At 36.7% G+C, this 27,004-nt stretch overlaps 1 protein-coding gene and 1 pseudogene across 1 annotated transcript; one reads left to right on the forward strand and one right to left on the reverse strand.

Annotated features, from left to right (window-relative positions):
• Positions 1-26,472, forward strand: LOC136767841 (E3 ubiquitin-protein ligase TRIM39). The gene is made up of 11 exons (XM_066721876.1): positions 1-288; positions 2,636-2,740; positions 12,348-12,434; positions 14,383-14,529; positions 17,700-17,783; positions 18,323-18,427; positions 18,623-18,745; positions 20,327-20,353; positions 20,744-20,770; positions 23,648-23,674; positions 25,467-26,472. Exons 1-11 carry the CDS (start codon positions 156-158, stop codon positions 26,000-26,002), a joined length of 1,401 nt encoding a protein of 466 aa, XP_066577973.1. The 5' UTR covers positions 1-155; the 3' UTR covers positions 26,003-26,472.
• Positions 1-27,004, reverse strand: part of LOC136767321 (E3 ubiquitin-protein ligase TRIM39-like) — a 260,729-nt pseudogene that overhangs the window by 165,191 nt on the left and 68,534 nt on the right.

Here is a 27,004-nt window from a genome sequence, read left to right on the forward strand (position 1 = left end):
GACAAACAGAACTCATTGGCTCAGTTGCCTCATGAGTTTGTCACATGAGTAGGTATGTAATTGTGTTAAAACGTTTGTGTAACATGCAAAATGTGTGAGTGTGGGCAGCCCTGCCAGTGTGGTCAGGAATAAAGCAGCAATACATTCACAGAGAAATGTTGTCTGACAGCAGTATAGCAGATATGAAGAAAAACAACCTCTGGGAGAATGTGGAGCTAAAATCTGTTAATCCTGCGTCAATGATGAAACAACCTGAACCAGAGACATCCCTGCCAAGAAGCACTGAAGGTACAGTTCAGCATCCAATCTAAAAACACAATCAGACTTTCTAATTATGAATATTTTCTCTTTATGCAAGTGCCAATATCTGTTATGTTGGAATTTAATCTCCCAAGAAGTATAATTAATCATAATACTGCTTATTCCTGCATTTAATTGGACTCACTTGTACAAACCTTGGACCACAATTTGGGGTGTCCCAATGAGATGCAGCTGATTATCTGGGTATGCTTGGTTTTATAAATTAATAATCCAGAACATATCTACTATATTTATCTATATTAAATAATATATTAGAATCATATTAAAATAATTTCCTTATTATTGATATCCCCCTTTGAAAAAATGATATCACACATAATTACATGCCAAGCAAAAATAAATATAACATTTCACATTCCTTCCACATTTAAAACAGCACGATGAAGTGTGAAGCTGGGCTCGAAACATCTTTACTATCCGGCTGCTGTATTGCAGTTCTGTAACTTTAACTCAAAGCAGGAAGAGTAAAACAAATTTCTTTAGAATGACAACAGCAGTCAAAAGCAATTAAGAGCAAGAGACGTTTGTATCGAAATGTTTTAGATGGACTGGCGTTCAGGGAAATCTCATGATGACTGTAACACCACTGTGTCATGACTCAAATTCAAATGTGAAATCTGTCATAGTTCAGCCTTGTACCCAGAAAATTAAAATAGAGCAATACAGTAATATTTATTAATCTCTCTTAACCTGAACCTAATGAGTACAGAATAGTAAATTCAGATGGTGGAGTTCACATGTAATCTAGAGAGGTTTACAGATATCATTTTAATTTGGGAAACATTTAAACTGGGGATCTGTAATATTTCATAATTGAAGAGAAACAAGCAATGGATTAAGGAATTGAAAAATGCATGCTATGCATCAACATCCATTTTGAGTCAAAGTTTCAGTTTCAGAAATATACAGTTTCTTGAATGGTGAAATAAGTCATTCTTCATATGGAGAAGTTTTCACATAATGCCAATCCATTAAATAAATCTGAATCAAAGATATCAATATGTATGCACTTTTTATACAATTTTTTTCCAGTTTTTATGTAAATTTACACATTTTTGACTTATCAAAGTAGCAATGGTGGCTCTACCATGTTTGGTACAAACTAAATTGCATCCAGCACTACATCAAGGCGCCATGTGGGCAGTGAAGGGGCGAGGGGAGGCCGCAGCCTGTGTGCTCCCTTCAGAAACTGTGCCACCAGAAAATGAGACCCAGGGGACTCACATCAATCCAGACATGACATGCGGAGATGGCCACCAGATACACTTTGAACGTGGACGGGGACTTGCCTTGGTCCAACAGCTCAACTAAAAATTGCAATATGACCCCAATGAGGCAGGTAACTGTGTCCTGACACCATCTTGACCCCGAATACAGCGGTTTGAATACTGTGACCTCATAGAGGGAGCTCTCGCTGACTGAATAGTGGCTACTACCACGGAGGTTGGCGTACCAGAGTGTACCATGCACCTGGGACAACAAGTCCAATCGTTTGGGGAGCTGCCAGGGCTCTCTGTCCAGGACAGGTCCGTGAACCAGAGTCTACGAGGCCACCAGGGCGCTATCAGCAGAACAGAAACAAATATTTCTAAAAATGTGTAAAACTTTTATAAAAAATGTCAAATAAAATAACTGGTTGGGACAAGTACCCACCTGCCTTGCAATAGCAATCCTAAATTTTAGTAAAGGTGTAACCAATTTCCTTCAAAATCACGCACCAAGTGAAGCTGGGTTGATATAAAAGTTGATCAATCAAAGGCCTTGAATATCCCATATAGCAAAACAATTAAGAAGTGGAAGGTGTGTGGCACCACGAAGACCCTGCCTAGATCAAGCCATCCCTCCAAACTGGATGACCAAGAATGAAGGAGACTGATTTTTTCCCTCCAAGTCCTAATTATTATGTGCTGTAACATAGTTCCTCTTTGTAGACTAGAATCTCAGCATGAAAGTCACATCTTTATTTTTAATTTCCTTAAATCAACAATATGCTCCATGTTATAACTCTAAATGTAGTTGTACAGGCACTCCCTGGGTTACGTAACACCTGACTTCCATACATTCGACTGGGCTCCCAGAAATTAAACAAAACGTTTCTCATAGACCCCGTTATGATCATTTTGTGCTAGATCCATAAAGAGCAAGTAGTGCATTTCTGACTTACACAGAGAGTTCCATAATGAAACCCTTACATAAGATGGGGAACATCTGAACTCTCCTTCTGACATACAGAGCCAAACTGAATCAATTAAAAAACATTGTCAAAGTGATTATTTTAAAATAAGTCTTAGGAGGAACCTGCTCTTTTTCCCAGGACCTCAGAAGAGCAGTGATGGGAGAGTGTCTCTGTACAAGAGGATCTCACTGCTCCTTGCCTGTGTGTGGATCCTCACTCTCATCTCTGGACTGGCTGTGTACTGTGAGTATTGAACAAGCAGGAGTTCACTGTCAGAGCTGCTCCCACTCTGGACTGGACAGCAGGCTGACCATGAGGAATCTAGACAGGGTGACACCTGTGAAGTCTGTACAATTTTACGACATGGGGTCTCACGCTTCAATCAGCCAGATAGCCATCAGACATTCAGAACAAAACACATTTAAAAAAGCATTTAGCATTTAAGTTAAACCCATTTGGAAGCAACTGTTATAAATTTCACTACACTAATGCAAATAACAGAATTAAAAGCATTGTAACTGAATGCTTCCTATGAAAACAATAAGCCTGACTCACCTATGCAGACAGCTGTAGCTATCATCAGGCCACTGCTTACTTTGTCCAGCTCTGAAGCTCTTTGTACTTTATGAAGTTAAGATGGCATAGGCAGTCTGATAGTTTGGAGTGTAAAAGCCAGGGTCCATCCATAATCATTGTCCTGCTCTGTTCCAGGGTGGTCAGTAGTCTAGATGGCTGCTCATGTCAAAGTGACAGCCGGAAGTCCCGCCCTCCCTACGTACCATAGACTGGAAGGCCCACCTCACCTTCCGGTTACCCCCACATTTGAACCGGACCTTCTCTCTCCTTCCCAGCACCCTCTGAGTTACCCTTTGACCCTCCCTGTCAGCCATCTTGGATGGCAGCTATTTGTAAGGTCATAGGTCATCTGGTAAGATGGCAGCCATCTTGGATGGCAGCCATTTGTAAGGTCATCTGGTAAGATGGTAGCCATCTTGGATGGCGGCCATTTGTAAGGTCATAGGTCATCTGGTAAGATGGTCGCCATCTTGCTAGGGTGACATCCATCATGGTGAGGGTCCGAGGGTACCTCACCCTGCTGGTGTGGAGGTGTAATGTTTAATAGCATAAACTGTGTTTTTAAGGTTATATTGTTTTATGATACTGCTTTAGTAATTTAAAAAATAAGAAAAGTTTTAAATACATATACATTTTTAAGGTTATATTGTTTTATGATACTGTTTAAGTACATAAAATGAGAATATATATATTAGGTTATATTGTTTTATGATACTGTTTTAATAAATTAAAAAATACAAGTTTTAAATACATATATATTTTTAAGGTTATATTGTTTCATGATACTGTTTTAGTAATTTAAATAATAAGAAAAGTTTTAAATATATATACATTTTTAAGGTTATATTGTTTTATGATACTGTTTAAGTAAATAAAAAGAGAATATATATATATTAGGTTATATTGTTTTATGATACTGTTTTAGTAATTTAAAAAATAAAAGTTTTAAATACATATATACTTCTGAGGTTATATTGTTTTATGTTACTGTTTTAGTAAATTAAAAAATTAAAAAAAATAAAAGTTTTATACATATTAGGTTATATTGTATACATTTGAGAAAAATAAAAGTTGTAAATACTCATATATATTTTATTTTAGATTATAATGTTTGATTATACTGTTTTAGTAAATTAAAAAAGAAAAATTAATATTTACCCAGAGTGGGATTTGAACCCACATGGACATACGTCCATGTGTTTTTAGTTTATATGTTTTATGATTAGGCTTAGGATGATACTGTGTTGGCAAAATAAAAAGGTAAGAAAAAATCAATTAAGAAATGTATAGACTTACATATATTGCATGTCATTACATATATATGTGTATATATATATCCTAAAGAGATTTAGGTATATATGTGTGTTTAAGTTTATATATATAGTTTATATTTATCAAAAGAAACTAAAGTCAAATACACCACTTTTCTTAGAGAACAACAGTGACATGTATAATATTATATCTGTACATTTTGACCAGCCTTAACATGTATCATATTTAAGAATATACTGCATTTAATTTCATTACACATACATACATATATATATACATACATATATACATATAACATATATATATATAACATATATATATATATATATATATATATATATATATATATATATATATATATATATATATATATATATATATATATCTTATGTTGTATTTATCAATAGACACTAAAGACTAGTGAAGCACAGAGAGAGACACAGTGAAGCACTATTTGTGAATACTCATATGTATAAAATTATATATAATATCATTTGTTTGTGCTCAAATGTATAGAATTAATAAAATACACAAACACACACACACAATGGCGACTTTTATTGTGACAAACAAGCATTTCACAACATGGAACAAACCTACGAATACATGGTGACAACTGCAAGCAAGAAACACATACAAAACACAAAAATAGTGACCACATTGCAAGGATATAATAATCACAAAAGGTATTTTACTGCAAATGTTAAGTTTTGTAAACTTATATATATATATATATATATATATATATATATATATATAACGTCTAGGAGTAATCTGCAAACTACATAGTGAAAATGCAATCAGTCTTCAGGAAACGCACACAGCAGACTGAAATAAGCACAACGTCATATTTAGACGACCCAAAACTGTATTCTACTAAACCCTGAAACTCTGAAAAATCACTACAAATTCTATGTTTGTAAAATGGCTTATTTCACAGACACAGAAACAAATAGGCTCACCCTCAACATAGTCCAACACTTACACAAAGTATGATGTAAACTTACAGGTTTACCAGTAGCACAGGGGTATTATTAATCTATTCATGCAACTTTTAGACACTTGTCTAATACAGAGCCAACAACGGCATTGAGAGCGGGTAGCAGGGCTTAGACAATGCTGTGCGCTGGGATTTAAAATGATTCTGTAGGCCAGGGCTTCAAAACCCAATTTTAACATGGTCCAATTAGCCTCCAACCCCTGAAATGCAAATGTTTTTTGTATCATATGTATTACTGTTGTATTACTATGTACATTAATGTGGTTTATACTTTTGACATAATTATCATATTTTTAAGTACAAATTAATAAATACAAATAACAAATACTATACACTCACCTAAAGGATTATTAGGAACACCATACTAATACTGTGTTTGACCCCCTTTTGCCTTCAGAACTGCCTTAATTCTACGTGGCATTGATTCAACAAGGTGCTGAAAGCATTCTTTAGAAATGTTGGCCCATATTGATAGGATAGCATCTTGCAGTTGATGGAGATTTGTGGGATGCACATCCAGGGCACGAAGCTCCCGTTCCACCACATCCCAAAGATGCTCTATTGGGTTGAGATCTGGTGACTGTGGGGGCCAGTTTAGTACAGTGAACTCATTGTCATGTTCAAGAAACCAATTTGAAATGATTCGACCTTTGTGACATGCTGCATTATCCTGCTGGAATTAGCCATCAGAGGATGGGTACATGGTGGTCATAAAGGGATGGACATGGTCAGAAACAATGCTCAGGTAGGCCGTGGCATTTAAACGATGCCCAATTGGCACTAAGGGGCCTAAAGTGTGCCAAGAAAACATCCCCCACACCATTACACCACCACCACCAGCCTGCACAGTGGTAACAAGGTATGATGGATCCATGTTCTCATTCTGTTTACGCCAAATTCTGACTCTACCATCTGAATGTCTCAACAGAAATCGAGACTCATCAGACCAGGCAACATTTTTCCAGTCTTCAACTGTCCAATTTTGGTGAGCTTGTGCAAATTGTAGCCTCTTTTTCCTATTTGTAGTGGAGATGAGTGGTACCCGGTGGGGTCTTCTGCTGTTGTAGCCCATCCGCCTCAAGGTTGTACGTGTTGTGGCTTCACAAATGCTTTGCTGCATACCTCGGTTGTAACGAGTGGTTATTTCAGTCAAAGTTGCTCTTCTATCAGCTTGAATCAGTCGGCCCATTCTCCTCTGACCTCTAGCATCAACAAGGCATTTTCGCCCACAGGACTGCCGCATACTGGATGTTTTTCCCTTTTCACACCATTCTTTGTAAACCCTAGAAATGGTTGTGCGTGAAAATCCCAGTAACTGAGCAGATTGTGAAATACTCAGACCGGCCCGTCTGGCACCAACAACCATGTCACGCTCAAAATTGCTTAAATCACCTTTCTTTCCCATTCAGACATTCAGTTTGGAGTTCAGGAGATTGTCTTGACCAGGACCACACCCCTAAATGCATTGAAGCAACTGCCATGTGATTGGTTGGTTAGATAATTGCATTAATGAGAAACTGAACAGGTGTTCCTAATAATCCTTTAGGTGAGTGTATAATAATAGTAACAATAATGCAAAAACATATTAAGCAATCATATTTTTACTTACAAAATAATATATATAAAATAACAATATAATAATAATAATAATAATAATAATAATAATAATAATAATAATAATAATAATAATTTTAAAACATATTAAACAAAACTCACCCTGACTTTGTCACAACCGCAGGATGGGGAACCTCTGCTGTAGACCCTCATCCACTCTGTCAAGAGTTTGTAGGTGACTTGTAACACAAGGGCAGAAACATGAAAACTCTTGGTGGGGTGTTTCTGTCCAGTGGTCTGATCTGATACAACTTTCTACTACATTTCATATTCTATTAAAATAGAACAAATTAGTAGTTAAAAAAAAAGTGTTAAATCTGCTCCTCTTATGAGTGTCTCTACAGCCCCTCCTTGCTCCCTTGCATTACAGAGCATGACACGTGCTCTTCACATTGAAATTCACATTCATGTTGATGTAGGACTCGTCAACACAAAACTGTACAAAAATACATGAAATACATAAACAATACAAACATTAAGAACAGAAACCACTTTCAATCTGACATTTCACAGTATAGAAATTAAATCAATTTGAATGACCTCATGGCTTTCCTCAGGCTCGGAGCCAGGCCCGGTCTTGCCCTCAGCGTCAGAAGCTGAGCGCTCTCTGTAAGACTCAGAGTATCGTTCAGCTGTGAGCGGTGGAGAGGGGAAAGGGAGATGCAGAGCAGGCAGGGTGTCTGTGAGACGGGTCTCTGTCCTGCTTGTCCTGCAGAGCCTCTCTTATCTGAAATGGCACTGGACACACCCAAAGCAGCAACGCCCCCAGACAGCAGCTCCTTAAGAGAGGACACTGTCAAATTTAACATTCAATAAAAGTCCACTGTTTTGACCATTTTCAGTTAATCAGTTACATAATCCTCAGCATCAAATGCATTGAGACCATACACAGCTTCCAGATGACTTGTACTTTAAGATAAGTTGTATATTTAGGCTACCCTGTTATTGCTTGAATAAAATGTTTTTTTATGAGAGCAGTAAGAAAAAGGGGGAACAAAGATATATCATTGAATTAATAATTTTAAGCACTCTTGCTATTAGAAATAACTAAGATGAAGGCCTAAACTGGCTATTTAGTAACTGTTTTAAAAATAAATGTGAGTGTGCTAAAGAAACTTCTCATTTCTGTCATTACAGTGAAATAACAGGAATACGTAGTATATACCTAACAATTGCTTAGATTGAAATGCTTTTCTTTATGAAATGTAAGATGAGTGCTCAGAACAATTAGACATCTATATGTTATGTTGACAGTTTATGGCTGTGCTTTGCCATTAATCCAGATTTCACCTTGTTCTCTATGGGTTGGTTTCAGAGTATGATTAGCACTAGTTTAAGTACATTACTCAGAATATGGCACTCACCATTGTTTGATATACAAAATGATTTAGCCTGAAGGACAATAAACCATTGGTATATAGTACTATACTAGGCTAGCAAAAGTAATTTACCCATGTACATAAACAACTCACAGTCTGAATTAAACCTTCTTGGCTCGGTCTCACATGTACCAACTTTTAAAATCTCAATTTGACTTACTAGTAAAATTAACAAAGTGAGAGGGATTTAACCAAAGACGAAGAACTGTCTATTTTTTTAATTAAACCTTAATCATTTTTGCCATTATCAATATGTTGAATACCTAAAATGTGCACATAACAGAAATATTTACACAGGCATGTGTTCCCTTATGAGACTAGTGAAGGCTTAAAAGTGATAATAATAAAAAGAAAGAAATGTGTCAATATTGGTCTCTTAAAGGGAACTGTATAGAAAAAACTAATTTATGCTATTAAAATAAGTAAACTGAATATGGCACACAAAGACTGTGCGGCAATAATTAAACTGCTCTGTAGTAAAAACCATGAAACTGGGTCTGATTACATATTCCTTCTTTTATTGTTATTCTTAGTTTTCTCTCTGGATTAGTGTCCTGGAGAAGGACAGCACATACTTATCAGATTGGGTGGGAAACGGCAGAGCCCTGAATGTGGTTATCAGTAGCAAGCGATGGCTACGTTCTAGATAAGGCCCTACAACCAGGCCTGGCCATAACACCCCAACGACAGAGCCAGAGAGCTCGTGTTTATGTAGTAGGCCTACGAACCCAGTACTCAGAGTGTTTTTTAAAATTATTTAAAACCGTCCTATACTTTCTCACTCTATATTGATACAAGTACATTAAGTAAAAAAATAAACACACTTTGATGTTGTGGTATTGCATGAGCATTTCACTTCTTTTCTACGGATTATATCTGCTTAGAAATGTTCAGTCCTGATCATTTAGACAATCTCATTCTTAAACATGAACTATTTATCTAAATTGTGTATATATGGATTACCTTTAAATATGTGTATATCTTACTGTCTGTCTGGCTAAATGGAATGAGTATTTTGTACTTTATTATTTTACCATGCTACACTTACTATGCTCTCTTGTAATCTTAGTCTGTATTGCAGTTTGGGGTGTACAGTATTTCACCATATTCAAACAAAACAGTTATTCAGTTATGAAATCTTCAGATTACCATTTTTTGTTCAAAAACAATGTAAACAAGTTGAAATCTTTTCATGTCAAGGTAAACATGTTAATACTGGTTTATCCACAGAGAGATATATAGCTTATATAGCTATATATATAGCTTTAATGTAATTATAAATATTGTCATACATGAGCTGATGTCCTTAATAATAATAATAATAATAATAATAATAATAATAATAATAATAATAATAATAATAATAATAGAGAAAGTCAAGAAGTCAAGAAACACACACAAAATGAATGAAAGAACCCAACACACACAATAACCTATTTAACATTTTTACAACCACAGAAGGTGACTAGTCAGCTTTTCTCTTGAATGTTTAAAAAATAAGGATTTGGTATAGCTCTAATGTTGTTCTCTACTTGTTAGTACATTTGTTCTAATCATTAATAGTCTTGAAGCATTCCCAGTGTGAAATACATAGAGACACTAAACTATCTCAGTCAAGTGAAAATAGGTACACTCCATAGAATGGGATATATTTTCTTTCATTTTGTGTGTTGGGTTCTTTCATTCATTTTGTGTGTGTTTCTTGACTTCTTGACTTTCTCTATTATTATTATTATTATTATTATTATTATTATATTGTTATTTTATATATATATTATTTTGTAAGTAAAAATATGATTGCTTAATATGTTTTTGCATTATTGTTACTATTATTATATAGTATTTGTTATTTGTATTTATTAATTTGTACTTAAAAATATGATAATTATGTCAAAAGTATAAACCACATGAATGTACATAGTAATACAACAGTAATACATATGATACAAAAAACATTTGCATTTTTGGGGTTGAAGACTAAATGGACCATGTTAAAATGGGGTTTTGAAGCCCTGACCTACAGAGTCATTTTAAATCCCAGCGCACAGCATTGTCTAAGCCCTGCTACACGCTGGTCAAAATGTACAGATATAATATTATACATGTCACTGTTGTTCTCTAAGAAAAGTGGTGTATTAGACTTTAGTTTCTTTTGATAAATATAAACTATATATATATAAACTTAAACACACATATATACCTAAATCTCTTTAGGATATATATATACACATATATATGTAATGACATGCAATATATGTAAGTCTATACATTTCTTAATTGATTTTTTTCTTACCTTTTTATTTTGCCAACACAGTATCATCCTAAGCCTAATCATAAAACATATAAACTAAAAACACATGGACGTATGTCCATGTGGGTTCAAATCCCACTCTGGGTAAATATTAATTTTTCTTTTTTAATTTACTAAAACAGTATAATCAAACATTATAATCTAAAATAAAATATATATGTGTATTTACAACTTTTATTTTTCTCAAATGTATACAATATAACCTAATATGTATAAAACTTTAATTTTTTTAATTTTTTAATTTACTAAAACGAATCATTAAACATTATAACCTAAAATAAAATATAAAAACATATTTTCTTAATCTCTTTTTATTTACTAAAACAGTATCATAAAACAATATATATATATATAAAACATTTTGTATTCTCTTTTAATTTACTAAAACATCATAAAACAATATATACTAAATATATATATGTATTTAAAACTTTTCTTATTCTTTAATTTTAATTTAATTTTGTATTCTCTTTTAATTTACTAAAACAGTATCATAAAACAATATAACCTAATATATATGTATTTAAAACTTATTATTTTTTAATTTACTAAAACAGTATCATAAAACAATATAACCTCAGAAGTATATATGTATTTAAAACTTTTATTTTTTAATTTACTAAAACAGTATCATAAAACAATATAACCTAATATATATATATATATATATATATATATATATATATATATATATATTCTCTTTTCATTTACTTAAACAGTATCATAAAACAATATAACCTTAAAAATGTATATATACTTAAATTTTTCTCATTTTTTAAATTACTAAAACAGTATCATGAAACAATATAACCTTAAAAATATATATGTATTTAAAACTTGTATTTTTTAATTTACTAAAACAGTATCATAAAACAATATAACCTAATATATATATTCTCTTTTTATTTACTTAAACAGTATCATAAAACAATATAACCTTAAAAATGTATATGTATTTAAAACTTTTCTTATTTTTTAAATTACTAAAACAGTATCATAAAACAATATAACCTTAAAAACACAGTTTATGCTATTAAACATTACACCTCCACACCAGCAGGGTGAGGTACCCTCGGACCCTCACCATGATGGATGTCACCCTAGCAAGATGGCGACCATCTTACCAGATGACCTATGACCTTTCAAATCGCTGCCATCCAAGATGGCTACCATCTTACCAGATGACCTATGACCTTACAAATGGCCGCCATCCAAGATGGCTGCCATCTTACCAGATGACCTATGACCTTACAAATGGCTGCCATCCAAGATGGCTGACAGGGAGGGTCAAAGGGTAACTCAGAGGGTGCTGGGAAGGAGAGAGAAGTTCCGGTTCAATGGTGGGGGTAACAAGAAGGTGATGTGGGCCTTCCGGTCTATGGTACGTCTGGAGGGCGAGACTTCCGGCTGTCACTTTGACATGAGCAGCCATCTAGACTACTGTGGTCTTCCAAATCAGGCTCTCAATCCAGTCCAATGATCAAAAGCCAGTACACTACATATTAAGCACACAAAAGCAGAATTCTTTACAACAAATGGTAAACATTCACCCAGTCACCCTCCACATCTTTCTCTCAAAGTATTTAACAACACAGTGCTCATGGCATGGTCCTTTTGTAGGGAGGACAAAGTATATACGGATATATCCATCCATTACTGTCACAATATTTGTTGATTGTGTGTTTGGTTTATTTTCAGTTTTCTTTGGTTCAGTAGACGAGCAAGCTTTCCTCAGGGTGAGAGGACGGCACAGTGAGCAGGAGAACAGCAACGCTGAGATAACTGGTATTCACATCTACTTATCTGTGCTGTCATTTCTTTATGCTTTTATCATTAAATCATTAAATATTACTAAGAATAATAATACATTTGTAAAAAGTTTACAATAAATTTGTGTTAAGTGCTTATTATAATTAAAATCTAATGCCAGGGTTCTTAATCATATGTCTAATACAGGGGTTTTCAAACCGGTCATGGAGTACCCCCTGCCCTGCTGGTTTTTGTTCTAACTGAGGTCTTAATTGCTTAATTGAATCCTACATTGACCTAACAAAGCAATATACTGTGACAGGCCTCTGTCTGCCAGGGCACGGCTGCTGCTGACGCCGCTGGTTAGGTGCTCATGTGCTGCAGCTGTGTTGTCGCTCCCTCGCTAACAGGCTGCGGACTCACGGCCGAGAACAATGAGCACCAAGGTGATTGTGACGTCAGCGGCAGCGCCCCTGTCTATTTAATATCACTCCCTCACTGGGGTAGGGAGCTAACCGATGAGAGGGAGGACTGAGTCTGCAACCCCCTGACTGCCCAGAGCACCCCATTTATTTGGACATTTATTTTCTTGTTTTGCTTTTGTTTTCATCCTGATTGCCTGTGTTTCCCCCTAGTTGGGAACAAAAACCAGCAGGGCATGGGGTACTCCAGTACCGGTTTGAAAAACCCTGGTCTAATAAATACATTTGAGAACTGGACATAATGACAAACAAAGTCAAAGAAAAAATTAAGAGCATTTAAATCAGATTTTAATGTGTGTGTACTATGTTGTATACTACTCTTGAATAACCTATTGTGCAGTGTATATATTATATTATATTATCGGGAGGAGCGAGGATTTAATTAAAGGGGCGGAGCATGTCCCTGTCCCCCTTACCAGATCTTAGACTATACAAACCCAACAAAACAAGCATTACTATCACTGTATATTGAATCAAGCAGGTCTATATATGCAAGAAAGAAAACATGTACAGATACGAAATAAGAAAACATGCCATATGTAACGCTGTTTTGTGGAGTTCCTGTTTTCACTGCACTTGTCCATGTCTATCGTGTCACTGTTAGCAACAGCAGAGCTAGCAGCAGGTGTATGGGATTCAGCCACAACATCTGGATGACAGTGAGAAGTAGCTTGTTAGTGGACACATGAGGAAATGATACTATTTGTCTTGTCTCGCTCCTTGTGTGTTTGGGCACCAGACTTGTACATTCTATATTTTTTTCCTACAAAGTTTAAACTAGGCTATGCTAGACTAGATATTGACCGGACACATGGCAAATGTCAATCATATATATGTGTGTATGTATATATATATATATATATATATATATATATATACACACACACCGATCAGCCATAACATTATGACCACCTGCCTAATATTGTGTAGGTCCCAAAACAGCCCTGACGCGTCGAGGCATGGACTCCACTAGACCTCTGAAGGTGTACTGTGGTATCTGGCACCAAGACATTAGCAGCAGATCCTTTAAGTCCTGTAAGTTGCGAGGTGGGGCCTCCATGGATCAGACTTGTTTGTCCAGCACATCCCACAGATGCTCGATTGGATTGAGATCTGGGGAATTTGGAGGCCAAGTCAACACCTTGAACTCATGATTCATCAGACCAGGCCACCTTCTTCCATTGCTCCGTGGTCCAGTTCTGATGCTCACATGCGCATTGTAGGTGCTTTCGGCAGTGGACAGGGGTCAGCATGGGCACCCTGACTGGTCTGCGGCTACGCAGCCCCATACGCCACAAACCGAGATGCACTGTGTGTTCTGACACCTTTCTATGAGAACGAGCATTCAATTTTTCAGCAATCTGAGCTATTTGAGCAATTTGATAATGTTATGGCTGATCAGTATATATGTAAAAGACTAAACCACGTGTGAAGTGGATCCATTTATTATGTTATACTGTGTTCTAAAATATAATTATGCTGTTGTTGTCTTTGTCACCTAGAACTGAGGAAGCAACTGCAGAACAAGGAGAATGAAATCTCCAATCTACAGACAAACCATTCCAGCCTCCAGCAAGAGTTTTCAGACTTTTCGAGAGATGTTAAGAAAATTATAGAGGGTTGTGCCCTCTCACAGAGATCCAACACTGGTGAATATTCACTGCCACACTTCATTATAATCCTGTTGTCTTGTATTATTATTATAATTTTTAGTCATTCAAGTTTAAACACTATATATTACATAGATCGGAGACGTGTTATTGTGGTTCGATCTATCCTCCTTTTATTAGGGGAAATGTACACCAGGGGTGGGTGTGTGTCTTGCTTGATTGATCAACATGCGGTCCTCACGATCTGTATACCCTGTGTTCAATACTGTGCTCTCGCCCAATCACCACACACATCATTATTTGCTTATAAACTATTCAATATTCAATGAACTTAGACTGCTGTTGAGAACTGTGAACTTGTATTCATGTATATTTCTGTGTTGCCATTGAGACAAGTTCCTACACCCCCTTCCCAAGTTTCTTATTCCATTTGCACGAGGGTGTTACTGACTGCAATGGGTGGAGGTCCCCATTTTCTTTTTGAGCCTCTGCCCCCGACAGTGTCTCTGCACATCCCTCCTTCAGGCTCATTCTCAAGATTTGTACCATGAAATAATCATATGTTTTTCCGAGCTGGCTTCATCACTATTTGAAAAGAAGGTTCTAACTCCCGGTGTCTTATGGACAGATCAGGGGTTTTCAAACCAGTCCTGAAGTAGCCCCTGCCCTGCTGCTTTTTAATTTAAGTTCTTAATTACTCAATTGAATGCTATATTGCTTTGTTAGGTCAATTAAGGATTCAATTAAGCAATGAAGACCTCAGTTGGATCATAAACCAGCAGGGCAGGGGGTACTCCAGGACCGGTTTGAAAACCACTGCCCCAGATAATTGTAACACTGCCACCCACTCTTCAGTAATGATCTCTCAGCTTAGTAAATTTTTTTATGTAATATGGTTGAGGTAAAGAGTTCTTCCTTTCAGGTATTGTCGGTGTCTGTTTTCTTTGAATACCATTAGTGTCACAACTTCTTTTGGAATTTCTTGTTTGCACTTATCTAAATATCTCTCATTGTCAAAGGGGATTTGAGACAATGTGTCGGCATCGTTATTGACTTTGCCATGTCTCTATTTAATATCAAAATGTAAGTCTGCTACTTCACCTACTCAGCGGTGTCCAGTAGCATTGAGTTTAGCAGTACTCATCACATAAGTTACTGGATTGTTATCTGTGAAGATAGTCTTCTCTTCTGGGGACTCTGCAAGCTCCTTCAGTTGCTCCCTGCTGATGTTGCACAACAGTAATGTTCCAGACAGTTTCTATGCGGGTGATATCTTCAGCCATCCTGTTGATCGTGGTCCGAGCCGCTCCAGTTTTCTCTGGAACTTTCCCAACAGCACAGCACTTCCCCTGGCTGCTCTTGCTACGGATTTCATTGGAAATGGCCGACTCGTTTCCTCTCTCCCTCTGCTGACTGTCACTCGCACTGCAGACTTTCTTGCTCTGCTGTCTACCGGTTCAGATCATGTGTATTTGCAGCAATATCACACACTGATCCTGGGCGAAACCCCTAGAATCTGTTATAGGTCTAGGGATGGCAAGACATGTTGCCAGATTACTGAAAAATAAAGAGACCTAGACATTTCACCTTTCTTTTCCAAGATGGCTCCTTTATTATGTGAAAAGTTTGCATATTAATCAGAATACCTTTCCTAGTTACATCATTTTCCATTTATCTTACAGCACACACACTTCACAATAGAAAACAATGCACCTTCATCATCTGGCCCATAAACTCACAGATTAATTTAGATTTTTACAGTCAAAACTAAGTTATAACCACAAATTAATATCTCTGTTATGATTAAGGTAGTATATTGTTCAGATTAATGTATTTTACCAATAGTACAGATTCAGTATTTAGTTCACATTTTACCTTTTAACCTTGTTCTTTGTGTAACATGTGGTAAAGCATTATTATCAGTAAACACTTATTTTCATAGTTTTAAAACTAAACAAGCAAAATAAACGAATGGCACAATGTAAAGAGCAGTTCACCATCTTTGTATTTTACCAGTTTAGTAAGAATTAGTTTTAGTGAGAATCAGACTTACTGAGAATCCACAAGAATATGACAGAGAGTTGTCCAGCATTGGTGAATATTCAGATTGCACTGCTAATCTTCATTACAATCCAGTTGTCTGCTACAAATAAATAATTATCCATAAATAAATAATTAACTATCATATACATTACATTGCCAAAAGTATGTGGACACCTGCTGATCGAACATCTTATTCCAAAATCATGGGAATTAATATGCAGTTAATCCACCCTTTGCTGCTGTAAAAGCCTCAACTCTTCTGGGAAGGCTTTCCACTGGATGTCAGGGCTCGATGTCAGGCCAGTCAAGTTCTTTCACACAGATCTCTACAAGTCATTTCTGTATTGCCCTCACTTTGTGCACGGGGGCATTGTCATGCTGATAGAGGACAGGGCCTCCCCAAACTGTTGCCACAAAGTTGGAAGCGCAAAATCATTTAGAATGTAATTGTATGCTGTAGTGTTAATATTTCCCTTCAGTGGTATCAACGGACCCAGCCCTGAACCTTGAAAAACAGCCCCAGACCATTATTCATCCTCAACAAACATTACAGTTGGCACTATGCATTTGGACAGGTAGTGTTCTCCTGGCATCTGCCAAACACAGATTCGTCCTTCAGACTGCAGATGGTGAAGCGTAATTCATCACTCCAGAGAACGTGTTTCCACAGCTCCAGAGTCCAATGGTGGGGAGCTTTACACCACTCCACCTGACACTCCAGCATGGTGATCTTTGGCTTGTGTGTGGTTGCTCTACCAATGGAAACTGGGGCAGTTGATCGGGGCAGCACTAGCAGGGCAGACATTTGATGAACTGACTTGTTAGAAGGGTGGCATCCAATGGCAGAGATACATTGAAAGTCACTGCCAATGCTTGTCTAAAGACATTGCATGGTAATCCAGTATAAGATTGTTAAGCGAAAAAATAGTTGACACTCAAGAGTTTTCTGCTTCTTCATTATAAATGATCTGTTCTGAAAATAAAGGACAAAGACAATCTGCTCTGCATCCTTACACTTTTTAAAGGCAAGTTCTCAATACAGCAACTAAAACCATATATACAATACTTGATATAATATCCCCTGAGGCTAAACCTCATGTGAAGTTGATCCATTTGTGATGTCATACTGTGTACTAAGATATACTTCTATTGTCTTTGACACCTAGAACTGAAGAAGGAACTGCAGAACAAGGAGAATGAAATCTCCAATCTACAGAGCAGATACAGCAGTTTGAATGCCAGCTGTGATGGTTTGTATTCATGTATATCTCTGTGTGTAGTAATTGAACATTTACTTTACTTAAATTACTAAATGGAAGTGGGAAAGGCATGGGTATTAACAGTAGATAAGACTGACTCCTGGCTGTAACAAGTCAGTTATATGTTGGAGCTCTAAGGTAACACAGTCTCTCACATTATTTTTTCTTCATATGAATTTACACTGGCTTAGACATGTTTGAAATATCTGAATTGTGATGGAGGTATGTGTTACTGACTGCACTGGGAGTGGGGTGCGTTTTGAGCCATTGACCGCGTCTCTGCTTCAGGCTCATTCTCAGTATTTTTACCATGGAATATCCCTATGTACACTGGTTCAATAACTAGGTGACACTGTGCTATGAAACATAACATAATCTCTGTCCCCGAGGAGTGAGGAAGCACCTGCAGAACAAGGAGAGTGAAAACTCCAAACTGCAGGACACTTAATATGAAGGCAAGATGTCTCCAGTGTGAAGAAGAGCATTAAATAATCTCAGGCCAGTTTACACCTCTTCTGTCTCCCATGCAGGACTGCAGAGAAAACAGGAGACCCTTCAGACAAACCATTCCAACCTCCTGCAAGAGCATTCAGATCTACTGAGAAACCACAAGAATATGACAGAATCCAACACTGGTGAATATTCAGATTCCACTTCTATATTCATTATAATCCAGTTGTTCTCTATAAATAAATAATAATAAAAAACGAAACAAGTAAATATCATATATATCTAGACAATTGGTCAGAACATTGGGTGAAATAGGTTAATTATTAGTTATATCATGCTGTGGTCTGTAGAATAAATCTATTGCTGTCTGTGTCGCCCAGAACTAAAGAAGGAAGTGCTGGATGAGAAGATTGAGAAATCCAAATTACAGAGCAGATACAATAGTATGAAGGCAGGTTATCTCCCCATAGAGATGTGCTTCCCCAATAACAGAAGCAAGACTGGTGAGTTTGTCTTGATCTTTCCTTTTGTTTTAAAATAAATACTATAGTAGAAATTGCATTTCATTAGTTTTATTTTTTCATCTTGATAGTTACATACATTTTCATTTTCAAGTGTGGAATGTTTGTTTCAACTGAGCATTAAATCTAACCAACAATATCTAACCAACATATTACAGATATTAGCATCTGGGAATCAGGAAGCAATAAAACAAGCAAAGAAAAGTAGTTTCAGCATCATTTTCAACACAAGGCATAATAATTGTTTGCTATTGAAAGAAGAGAGCTTTTGAAAGTTTGAATGATGTCATCAAAACACTTCACTTATAAGTTTAAAGGTTCAGAAAGTGGAAACGATATATTGTAGAGAAACCCCTTTAAAATTGTTAATTTAGTAACTTAATCATGGTTTTAGAAATTACTTCCGAACCTACATTTTCCCCTTTTTCAAATCACATCTGCCAAATATCCTTTTCTGTGTTATTGAGATTTCCAGTGTGATCCTCTAAATTTAAAACATAATTGAACTGTGTCACAGAAGCACAGTTTGCATGGACACAGACAATTACAGTGCCAGGTCACTCTCCTGATCAGATCATGATGAAGGAAAAAGATGAAGGTCTGTTGTGCTTCTGAAGCAGACTGTGCACAATATACAGACATCCCGAGAGAAAGGAAATTATTAGAGTGATTAGTGAGAAGTGATTAGAGCTACCACACAAAGTATAAATATAACATTGGAGGATTCAGAAGGACATGATGGAGTTATGTGCTGTATTGAAGGAACAGATTAAATGAATGAACTGAAGAGGGAATGGATTCTGTTAGTAAGCAGCTGGACCTTAATCTAAAGGTAGTGTTTGAACAAAATGAAGTGTTGAGTAGGAGGGTTAAAGTACAAAAGAAAATAGTTGTACCTGAAACACCAGTAGAGGCGCAGTTGGGTGGTAATGATCAAAGTGGTTTCACTACAGATTTGTAAAATTACAAGTACAATTATTTCCCTTTTTTGGTAGACCTGAAGACAAAATATCCCTTTTTATATATTGGCAAAATGTGATTTTCTCGCATTAAGGCCATTGACTAATGTTGAAATATTAGCTACACTTCGTAACATGTTTTATGGTGTTGCTAGAGAATGGTGGGGCATTGCTAGGGAGCAGGTAACTAGTTCTTGTATCTGAGGACTATCAAGATGAGATCACTGGTCGTGTAAGGAGCGTATGCAGTGGGCAGATGAGTCTATTCAAGATTTTGCTTTAACTTTTCGAGCATTGTGGAAGAGGTGGAAATCTAATATTCAGGAAAGTGATGTTGTAAAGCTTCTGCTGAACAAATATGAATCCATATCTGGTTAGTCACTGACAGGGAAGGGCTCATTCAGTTCATGATTTTCAGTTAGTAAATTAGAAAAGGATAGAGTATTAAAAAGGAGTTTAGATGGACAGTTTCAAATACTATTTCTCTCTATCTCTAACTACAAGGAAATCCATCTGTTTCTACTTCTGATGGAAAGCTTTTTTCTCAATAATATTGCAACATGTGAAATGATAAATACTGATGAACTATTCATTCTGTTTTCAGTCAATGGTGTATTATCTGAATATTCAAGTAAGTTGGACTTTAACAATTATTTAAATTTAAATTTAATTTGATAAAAGGTAAATTGGAAGATTATATTTGATCAGTGGTAAATTAAAAGATGATTGTTTTAACAGTGCCAAATAATAAACATTTCTTGTGAAGAAACAAAACTTAATAACTCATTAAATTGATGTTTGTTTTAGTAATGTAAGACAGTTTGGGAGTTTTATTTTGATTTAAACATGTCTCTACAATCTTCACATTATATGGAAAGAAGATACCATTTATGTTTATAATCAAATTTGAAGTGTTGAGTACATGTAAAAGTGTTATCTTTGATGTTCAGAAAGTCCAAGTAAATAAGAGCTGTTTGTAGAAAGACAATACAACTGTAACACGATATCTGCTTCTCAACAGGAAAGGAGGGAGTTGCCCTTAAACCAGGTAAATCACTTAACAAATGTGAATGACTTTCCACTAGGGAATCTGTGTGATGTGATGTAGTTCCCTTTCAAATATCTAGTAATGCGGCTTTCTGATAATTTTCCACTTGTTGGACATCAGCGGTACATATTCTTACAATTCTTTCAAATAATTTGGGATATTGAGTGTTATACAGTGCCAGCTTTGCACACCTAGATTTGACCATTGCTCTTTACAAAACTGTTCAAGCAGTTTCAAGGACTTTGCTGTACTTTACTCATTAAATTTTCCCTTCTATGCTGTTAAGTGCCCTAGTCCCTACTGATGATAAACATCCCCATAACATGATTCTGCTACCACCATGCTTCACAGTAGGGATGGCGTTCATTGGGTACTCTTTGCCACATGACTACAGAATCTCCTGAATGTTTTTGGCATACTTCAAAGAGGACTCATGTTGGGCTTTCTTGAGTACCATACAGGTCAGATTTGTGGAGTGCTTATGTTATAGTTGTCACATGTTCATTTGGACATATGTTCGTCTTGGACATATAGGCCTGTAACTCTTGCAGAGTTGCCATTGGCTTCTTGGCAAACTCTCTGATCAGTCTCCTTCTGGCTCAGTCATCTAGTTTGGGGGGAAGGTTTATTTTAGGCAGGGTCTTGGTGGTGCCATATACCATCCACTTCTGAATAATCATCTCCATCGTGCTACTAGGGATATTCAAGGCCTTTGCCATTTTTTATACCCATTCTCTGATTGGCAGTGTATTTTTCCCTGGCACTCCCCCTGCACCTTAGTGCACAGGCAGGCACTGACACAGTACCAGATTTATTTCTGTCAGTATTTAGATATATACTTCAAGCTATATACTGTAACTCTATATCCCTATAGTGAAGCTCCTGATTGTTTCAGCTGCATACTCTATTGTCTTTATTCACAGATTCCCTCTGGCGTAAAGCTTACTAATAAGCTCTCTCCAGTGATGTGCTGTACTGCCACCTGGTACATTCCTCAGTACTACAACTGGTTCTGGGTCCCTGAATGGGAGTGCCTCCTGGCTGTCTGATGTGTCAGTGGGTGAGTGAGGGTTCCCTCTTTGAGGTAGAGGTAGTATTCTTACTGCTGGTAGTCCTTACACACATGGTGTCTGGACAGAGAGCATGACCCAGTCACCTGCCCTTAGGAAGTGATTTCACATTTGCTGGTCATGCTGTTGAATGATGGAAAGTCAAGGTTCAGCGTATAACTAGGAGCCACAACCGCTTGTATGGAGACCTTTTTGTGGCCTCCCAGTTCTTGGAGGGTACACATAGGCTTCAGCCTCCCCCCTCTCTTTCTCTCCCTGGTTGGCACCTTGATGTAGGGCTGGACACACTTTCCATAGTCCCATGAGCTACTTCACTCAGCTGAGCTAAAGCTGGTCTTTTTGAGGACTGCTTTTAATGATGGCCATTGTGTCTGTAACACACATGAGCGAGCTGCATGAACTTTCAGTGCATCCCTCTTGTTCCCAGCTTGTTGGAGATGGCTACAGGGATATGCTCCAGCTTAACCCTGCTTTTCTCTCCCTCTTCCATATCAATGGAATTAGGCCAGTGGAATTAATGGCATTCCATCCTCCTCCCTTCTCTTTGGAGGAGGAGAGACATTATTTTATTGTTTTTATTCATTTATTGGCAAACACCCTAATCCAAGGCAATTTACAAGTTACATGTGCAATAAAACAGTTCAGTAATATGTTACAAAATTCAAATAAAGCACAATACAGGTACAGTTTAAATATGACAGAAGTATAGAAGTTAAAAAGTAGATTATATATATACAGTTAATATAAAATACAAAGCATACATCCATAACAGGAGGGACCAACAGACACATGATGTTGTAAAGCATTTGCCTTTTGCATTTGCTTTGCCCTGTGAGGGCGTTGCAGTGCTACATGGACCGCACCAGAGGGGTCCATCCGTCACACAGACCAGTTGATTGTGTCTTATGGTGCATGGACACTGTGACTGGCCCTGTCCAAACAACACCTGTCCCAGTGGATTGTTCATGCGATTGCCATGGCCTATGATTCTGGATGCATCCCAGTGCCTGAGAACCTGGTACCACTTTGATTGCCATTTATGCAGCTGTATGCTGGGCTTTGCCGCACTACTTCATTCGGTCCTACGGACTGGATATGAGAGGCCCGTTTCACTCTATAGGGCATCTGGTGTTGATTCAGCTGAGCCCAGTAGCAGGGGGAGGGCTGCCTTGTGTGCTTGTGAATAGTCAATGAGGAGGAGCATCATGCACTGATTGTAACACATTTTTAAGAGAAAATCCAATAGATTCCAATAGATATTAGTTTTAATATATGTAGATCTAACTTCTAATTTAATAGCTTGTATGTATAGTTGCAATGTACTGTGTTGGAGTGCACTTAAAATCACAAATATGGTTTACATTAATTATTTAATTACCCTTAATTGTTTTTTTTAATTATTATTTTAACTTATATGACATTAGCTATTTATCAGCTATATTACCAACAGCATCAATAAATAATGAAGTAAACAAAATCAATCATGTCTCCCTGGTGTTACACATATGTAAACATTGTATTAATATATACATACTGTTCTTACCATAATGTAATGTAAATCCTACATAAAATTATTCGCCAGCAGTTCAACAGTAACTTTCACACAAAAAATCTGAATGTCTATTTTTGCTTCTCTTTAGATAAGTCCATCAAATATCACTCCAAGTTAAAACTTAAATAGCTTAATAGTTTTATATTGAATAAGGCCCCCTGGATTAAAAATGCACTATATGTTGAGACATATATGCATAAGTATTGTAACATACATTGTCAGAATGATATTAAGAAATCTGCTTCTCTTTTTCAGTGTGGACATGGCTTCATGAGGCAGCAGGTAATATTTTGTTTGTTTTTAATTGTTTAATGATTCATGACCAAACTACCATTACATGCTACCATTTTGGTTTATTACCGATGTGATACATCTAGAGTATGTATAAGATACAGTGAAATACCTGATACTTACAATAAGGAGGAAGGAACATGGAATAAAAATAAAAATAAATAGAAAGTATCTACCAAAGAAAACAAGACATCTGAATAACAGTTTGACCAGTCAAAATCAGTTAATGATAAGTTTCCTGCATACTACATGCTATTAAAAAATATATAGGTATTGCATCTAAAAATTATCTGACTTGTAGGGGAAGCCCAACCATTATACATGTTTGTAAATTGGAATTTGTAAATTGTATTATGCTTTGCACTGTACTGTATTTTTGCACTTTGTATTGCTCTTATGTTTTGTAAGTCACTATTGATTAGAAAAACATAATAATAATAATAATAATAATAATAATAATAATAATAATAATAATAATTAATGGAGTTGTGGCATTCACTTACATTTCTGGTGCCTTCTTCTCCACAACCGTAATGCCCACTGTTACAGAATTGGGCTTAAATGACACTAGTATGGAGTACTAATCACATTGTTAGACTCAGCTGCTACACCTAACAGTATGGCCACCATAGGCCACTGATATATAATGTATGTGCCATGTCTCACATGCTACACATAATCTGCACACTGGAATATAGTACACATATGAAACTTCACACATAAGTCCATGCCTATACATTGACCCTGTGGGCCAGGATTGCAGTTGGGTTCTGGTTTGCTTTGCTCCTTAAATTAGGAATATCGGGTGCACAAAATGTAATTTATGTTTAATCTTAATTGTAAAATACTGAAAATAATTAATACACTTTTCCATTTTATTTTATTTTTGGTGGAGGGGTGCATGCCATGCCCCAAACCCTGCCCATGGGGTGTACAAGTAAAAGATGCCTGTTGTTCCCAGCTTTTCTTCGATCTTTCTCTGGCAAAGCTTGCATTCAGCAATTGATTTCAACAGCACTGCATTTGTGTTAAAATTTAGTAAAGCCATGAACTATAATCAGAGGAAGAGCAAATTCTGAGTTTTACAAGATGCTAATATGATAGAGTTAAACAGAAAAATCTTGGATACTGTACTGTACACTCATACTGTGATCACTTTGCACTGAATGTCCTTGGCCTACCACCAGAGGCCCCATTGTCCACATTTGGATTGCTGCTCACCTTCAATTTGATCTGTTAAATTCTCTCATTATCATATCATTCAGCACACCTGTTCCCAGTTAACCCTGCCCTTTCCATCACTATTTATATCCCTCTAATTTTGCCCATATTATGATTCCTGGATTCCTTACTATAGTTTGTTTGCATGATTGCCTGACCTTCTGAATGACTTACCGACCATGACTGCTGTCTCATCTCTCTTGTACCTGTTGCCAGCCCATGACCCTGTGTTTGCCTGACCATTCTGTTTCTCTTCGCATCCGAGTCCTTGTCCCCTGTCAAAGTCTCTCGTCACACCTACCAACACATAAGGACATATAAACCACATTGAAACTGCAATAGTTGTCCTCTAAGTTATAACCTGATGAAGAAATTAAGAAGCAATAAAACCCAGTGTAGGAGACAGGTACGCATCTGGTCCTGGATGATTTACCAAGAACAGTATATCTACAAAGAAATCTTCTGAACTTTTTAGTCCAAATTAAACTCATTTGATTTGTTTGTGAATTAATTTTGTGACTTGTGTGTTTCTCAGTCCTCAGTTTTCTTCTCTTCTCCACAGTCAGTATCACTTTCAATCCCAATACTGCACATGCATCTCTCATCGTGTCTGAAGATGGGAAACAAATAAGACTGGGAGACAAAAGACAAAATCTCACCGATAGCCCAGAGAGATTTGATAATGTTATCAATGTCCTGGGCAGAGAGGGCTTCACTTCAGGACGACACTACTGGGAGGTGGAAGTTAGGAAAAAGATTTCATGGTTTGTTGGCGTGGCCAGGGAGTCTGTCAGCAGAAAGGGTTCAGTCATATTAACGCCTAAGAATGGCTACTGGACAGTAGAGCTGAGAAACAGAACTGAATTTAAAGCCAATGCTGACCCCTCTATCTCTCTCCCCCTGAGCCTGAAGCCCCAGAGGCTGGGGGTCTATGTGGATTATGAAAAGGGGCAGGTCTCCTTTTATAATGTGGAGGCTAGGACTCATATCTACACATTTACTGACACCTTCACTGAGAAACTCTATCCATTCTTCTGTCCTGGTAATCATGAGTATGGCAACAACCCAGATCCACTGACAATATCTCCAGTCTCTTAGAGTTAAAGTTTAGAGAATAGTTAAGGATGTAGAAGTTATTGCATCACTGTAGATAGCATTTAACTAAACATACAGAGCAAATATGTCACTGCATATTTTATGATAGCTTTATGATTGTCAGAGGCTCTTTGCTGCTGCCCAGCAAATGTGATTTTCTGGGAGTTTCTCCAAGTGTATTCTATTGTGAAAAACAATACATACACTGAAACCAACATGTAATTTTAACTAGGAAAGAGCAGACTTGCATTGAGAATATCAATCCATTAACACAGTGCATGAGTTTCTTTAGACAGAAAAGGAGTCAAGGCTGCATTAAGTTTTAGTGTTTGATTGTAATGCTGACAATCACCAGAGGTGACTTGTGAAAGGAGAGATGCTGTAATGCTTGCTGTGCTGTACAGAGTGCTTAAAATGATTCATTTTTAAATGTGATTCAAAAGATTAATAAATTAACATTACTTAAAAACGAATCCTTGTGGTATTTTAATTAAATCTGAAAACGAGTGGTATACGTTTTTAGTTGGCTGGAGACTCTTTCCAGGTGGATTGCTCAAATTAAAGCATGTTTTTTTTTTTAATTAATCATCAGTTATCCAGGCACTCTGATTATTACATTTCCTTCTGCGTTTTCTTACACCTATCACTTTACTAAAACAGAGTTCAATGTTTCTCCACATAGTTGGATTCTTTTTGGTTGTTTTTGTGTTAAAGTGTCCATAAGAACAAGAGAACATACAAAAAATTACAAACGAGAGGAGGCCCATCATGCTCATTTGGTGTCCATTAATAACTCAGTGATCCATGGATCCTATCCAGTCTATTTTTAAATGTTCCCAAACTTTCAGCTTCAACCACATCGCTGGGGAGTTTGTTCCAGATTGTGACAACTCTCTGTGTGAAGAAGTGTCTCCTGTTTTCTGTCTTGAATGCCTTGAAGCCCAATTTCCATTTATGTCCCCGGGTGCGTGTGTCCCTGCTGATCTGGAAAAGCTCCTCTGGTTT

Source organism: Amia ocellicauda, chromosome 14 (genome assembly GCF_036373705.1).
Source record: "Amia ocellicauda isolate fAmiCal2 chromosome 14, fAmiCal2.hap1, whole genome shotgun sequence".
Lineage (NCBI taxonomy): Eukaryota > Metazoa > Chordata > Actinopteri > Amiiformes > Amiidae > Amia > Amia ocellicauda.

Coding starts and splice junctions, on each gene's coding strand:
- LOC136767841 (XM_066721876.1), top strand. CDS start 156: ATGTTGTCTGACAGCAGTATAGCAGATATGAAGAAAAACAACCTCTGG. Junction 12,435..14,382: donor CAGCAACGCTGAGATAACTG/GTATTCACATCT, acceptor TTTGTCACCTAG/AACTGAGGAAGCAACTGCAG. Junction 17,784..18,322: donor TTTGAATGCCAGCTGTGATG/GTTTGTATTCAT, acceptor TCTCCCATGCAG/GACTGCAGAGAAAACAGGAG.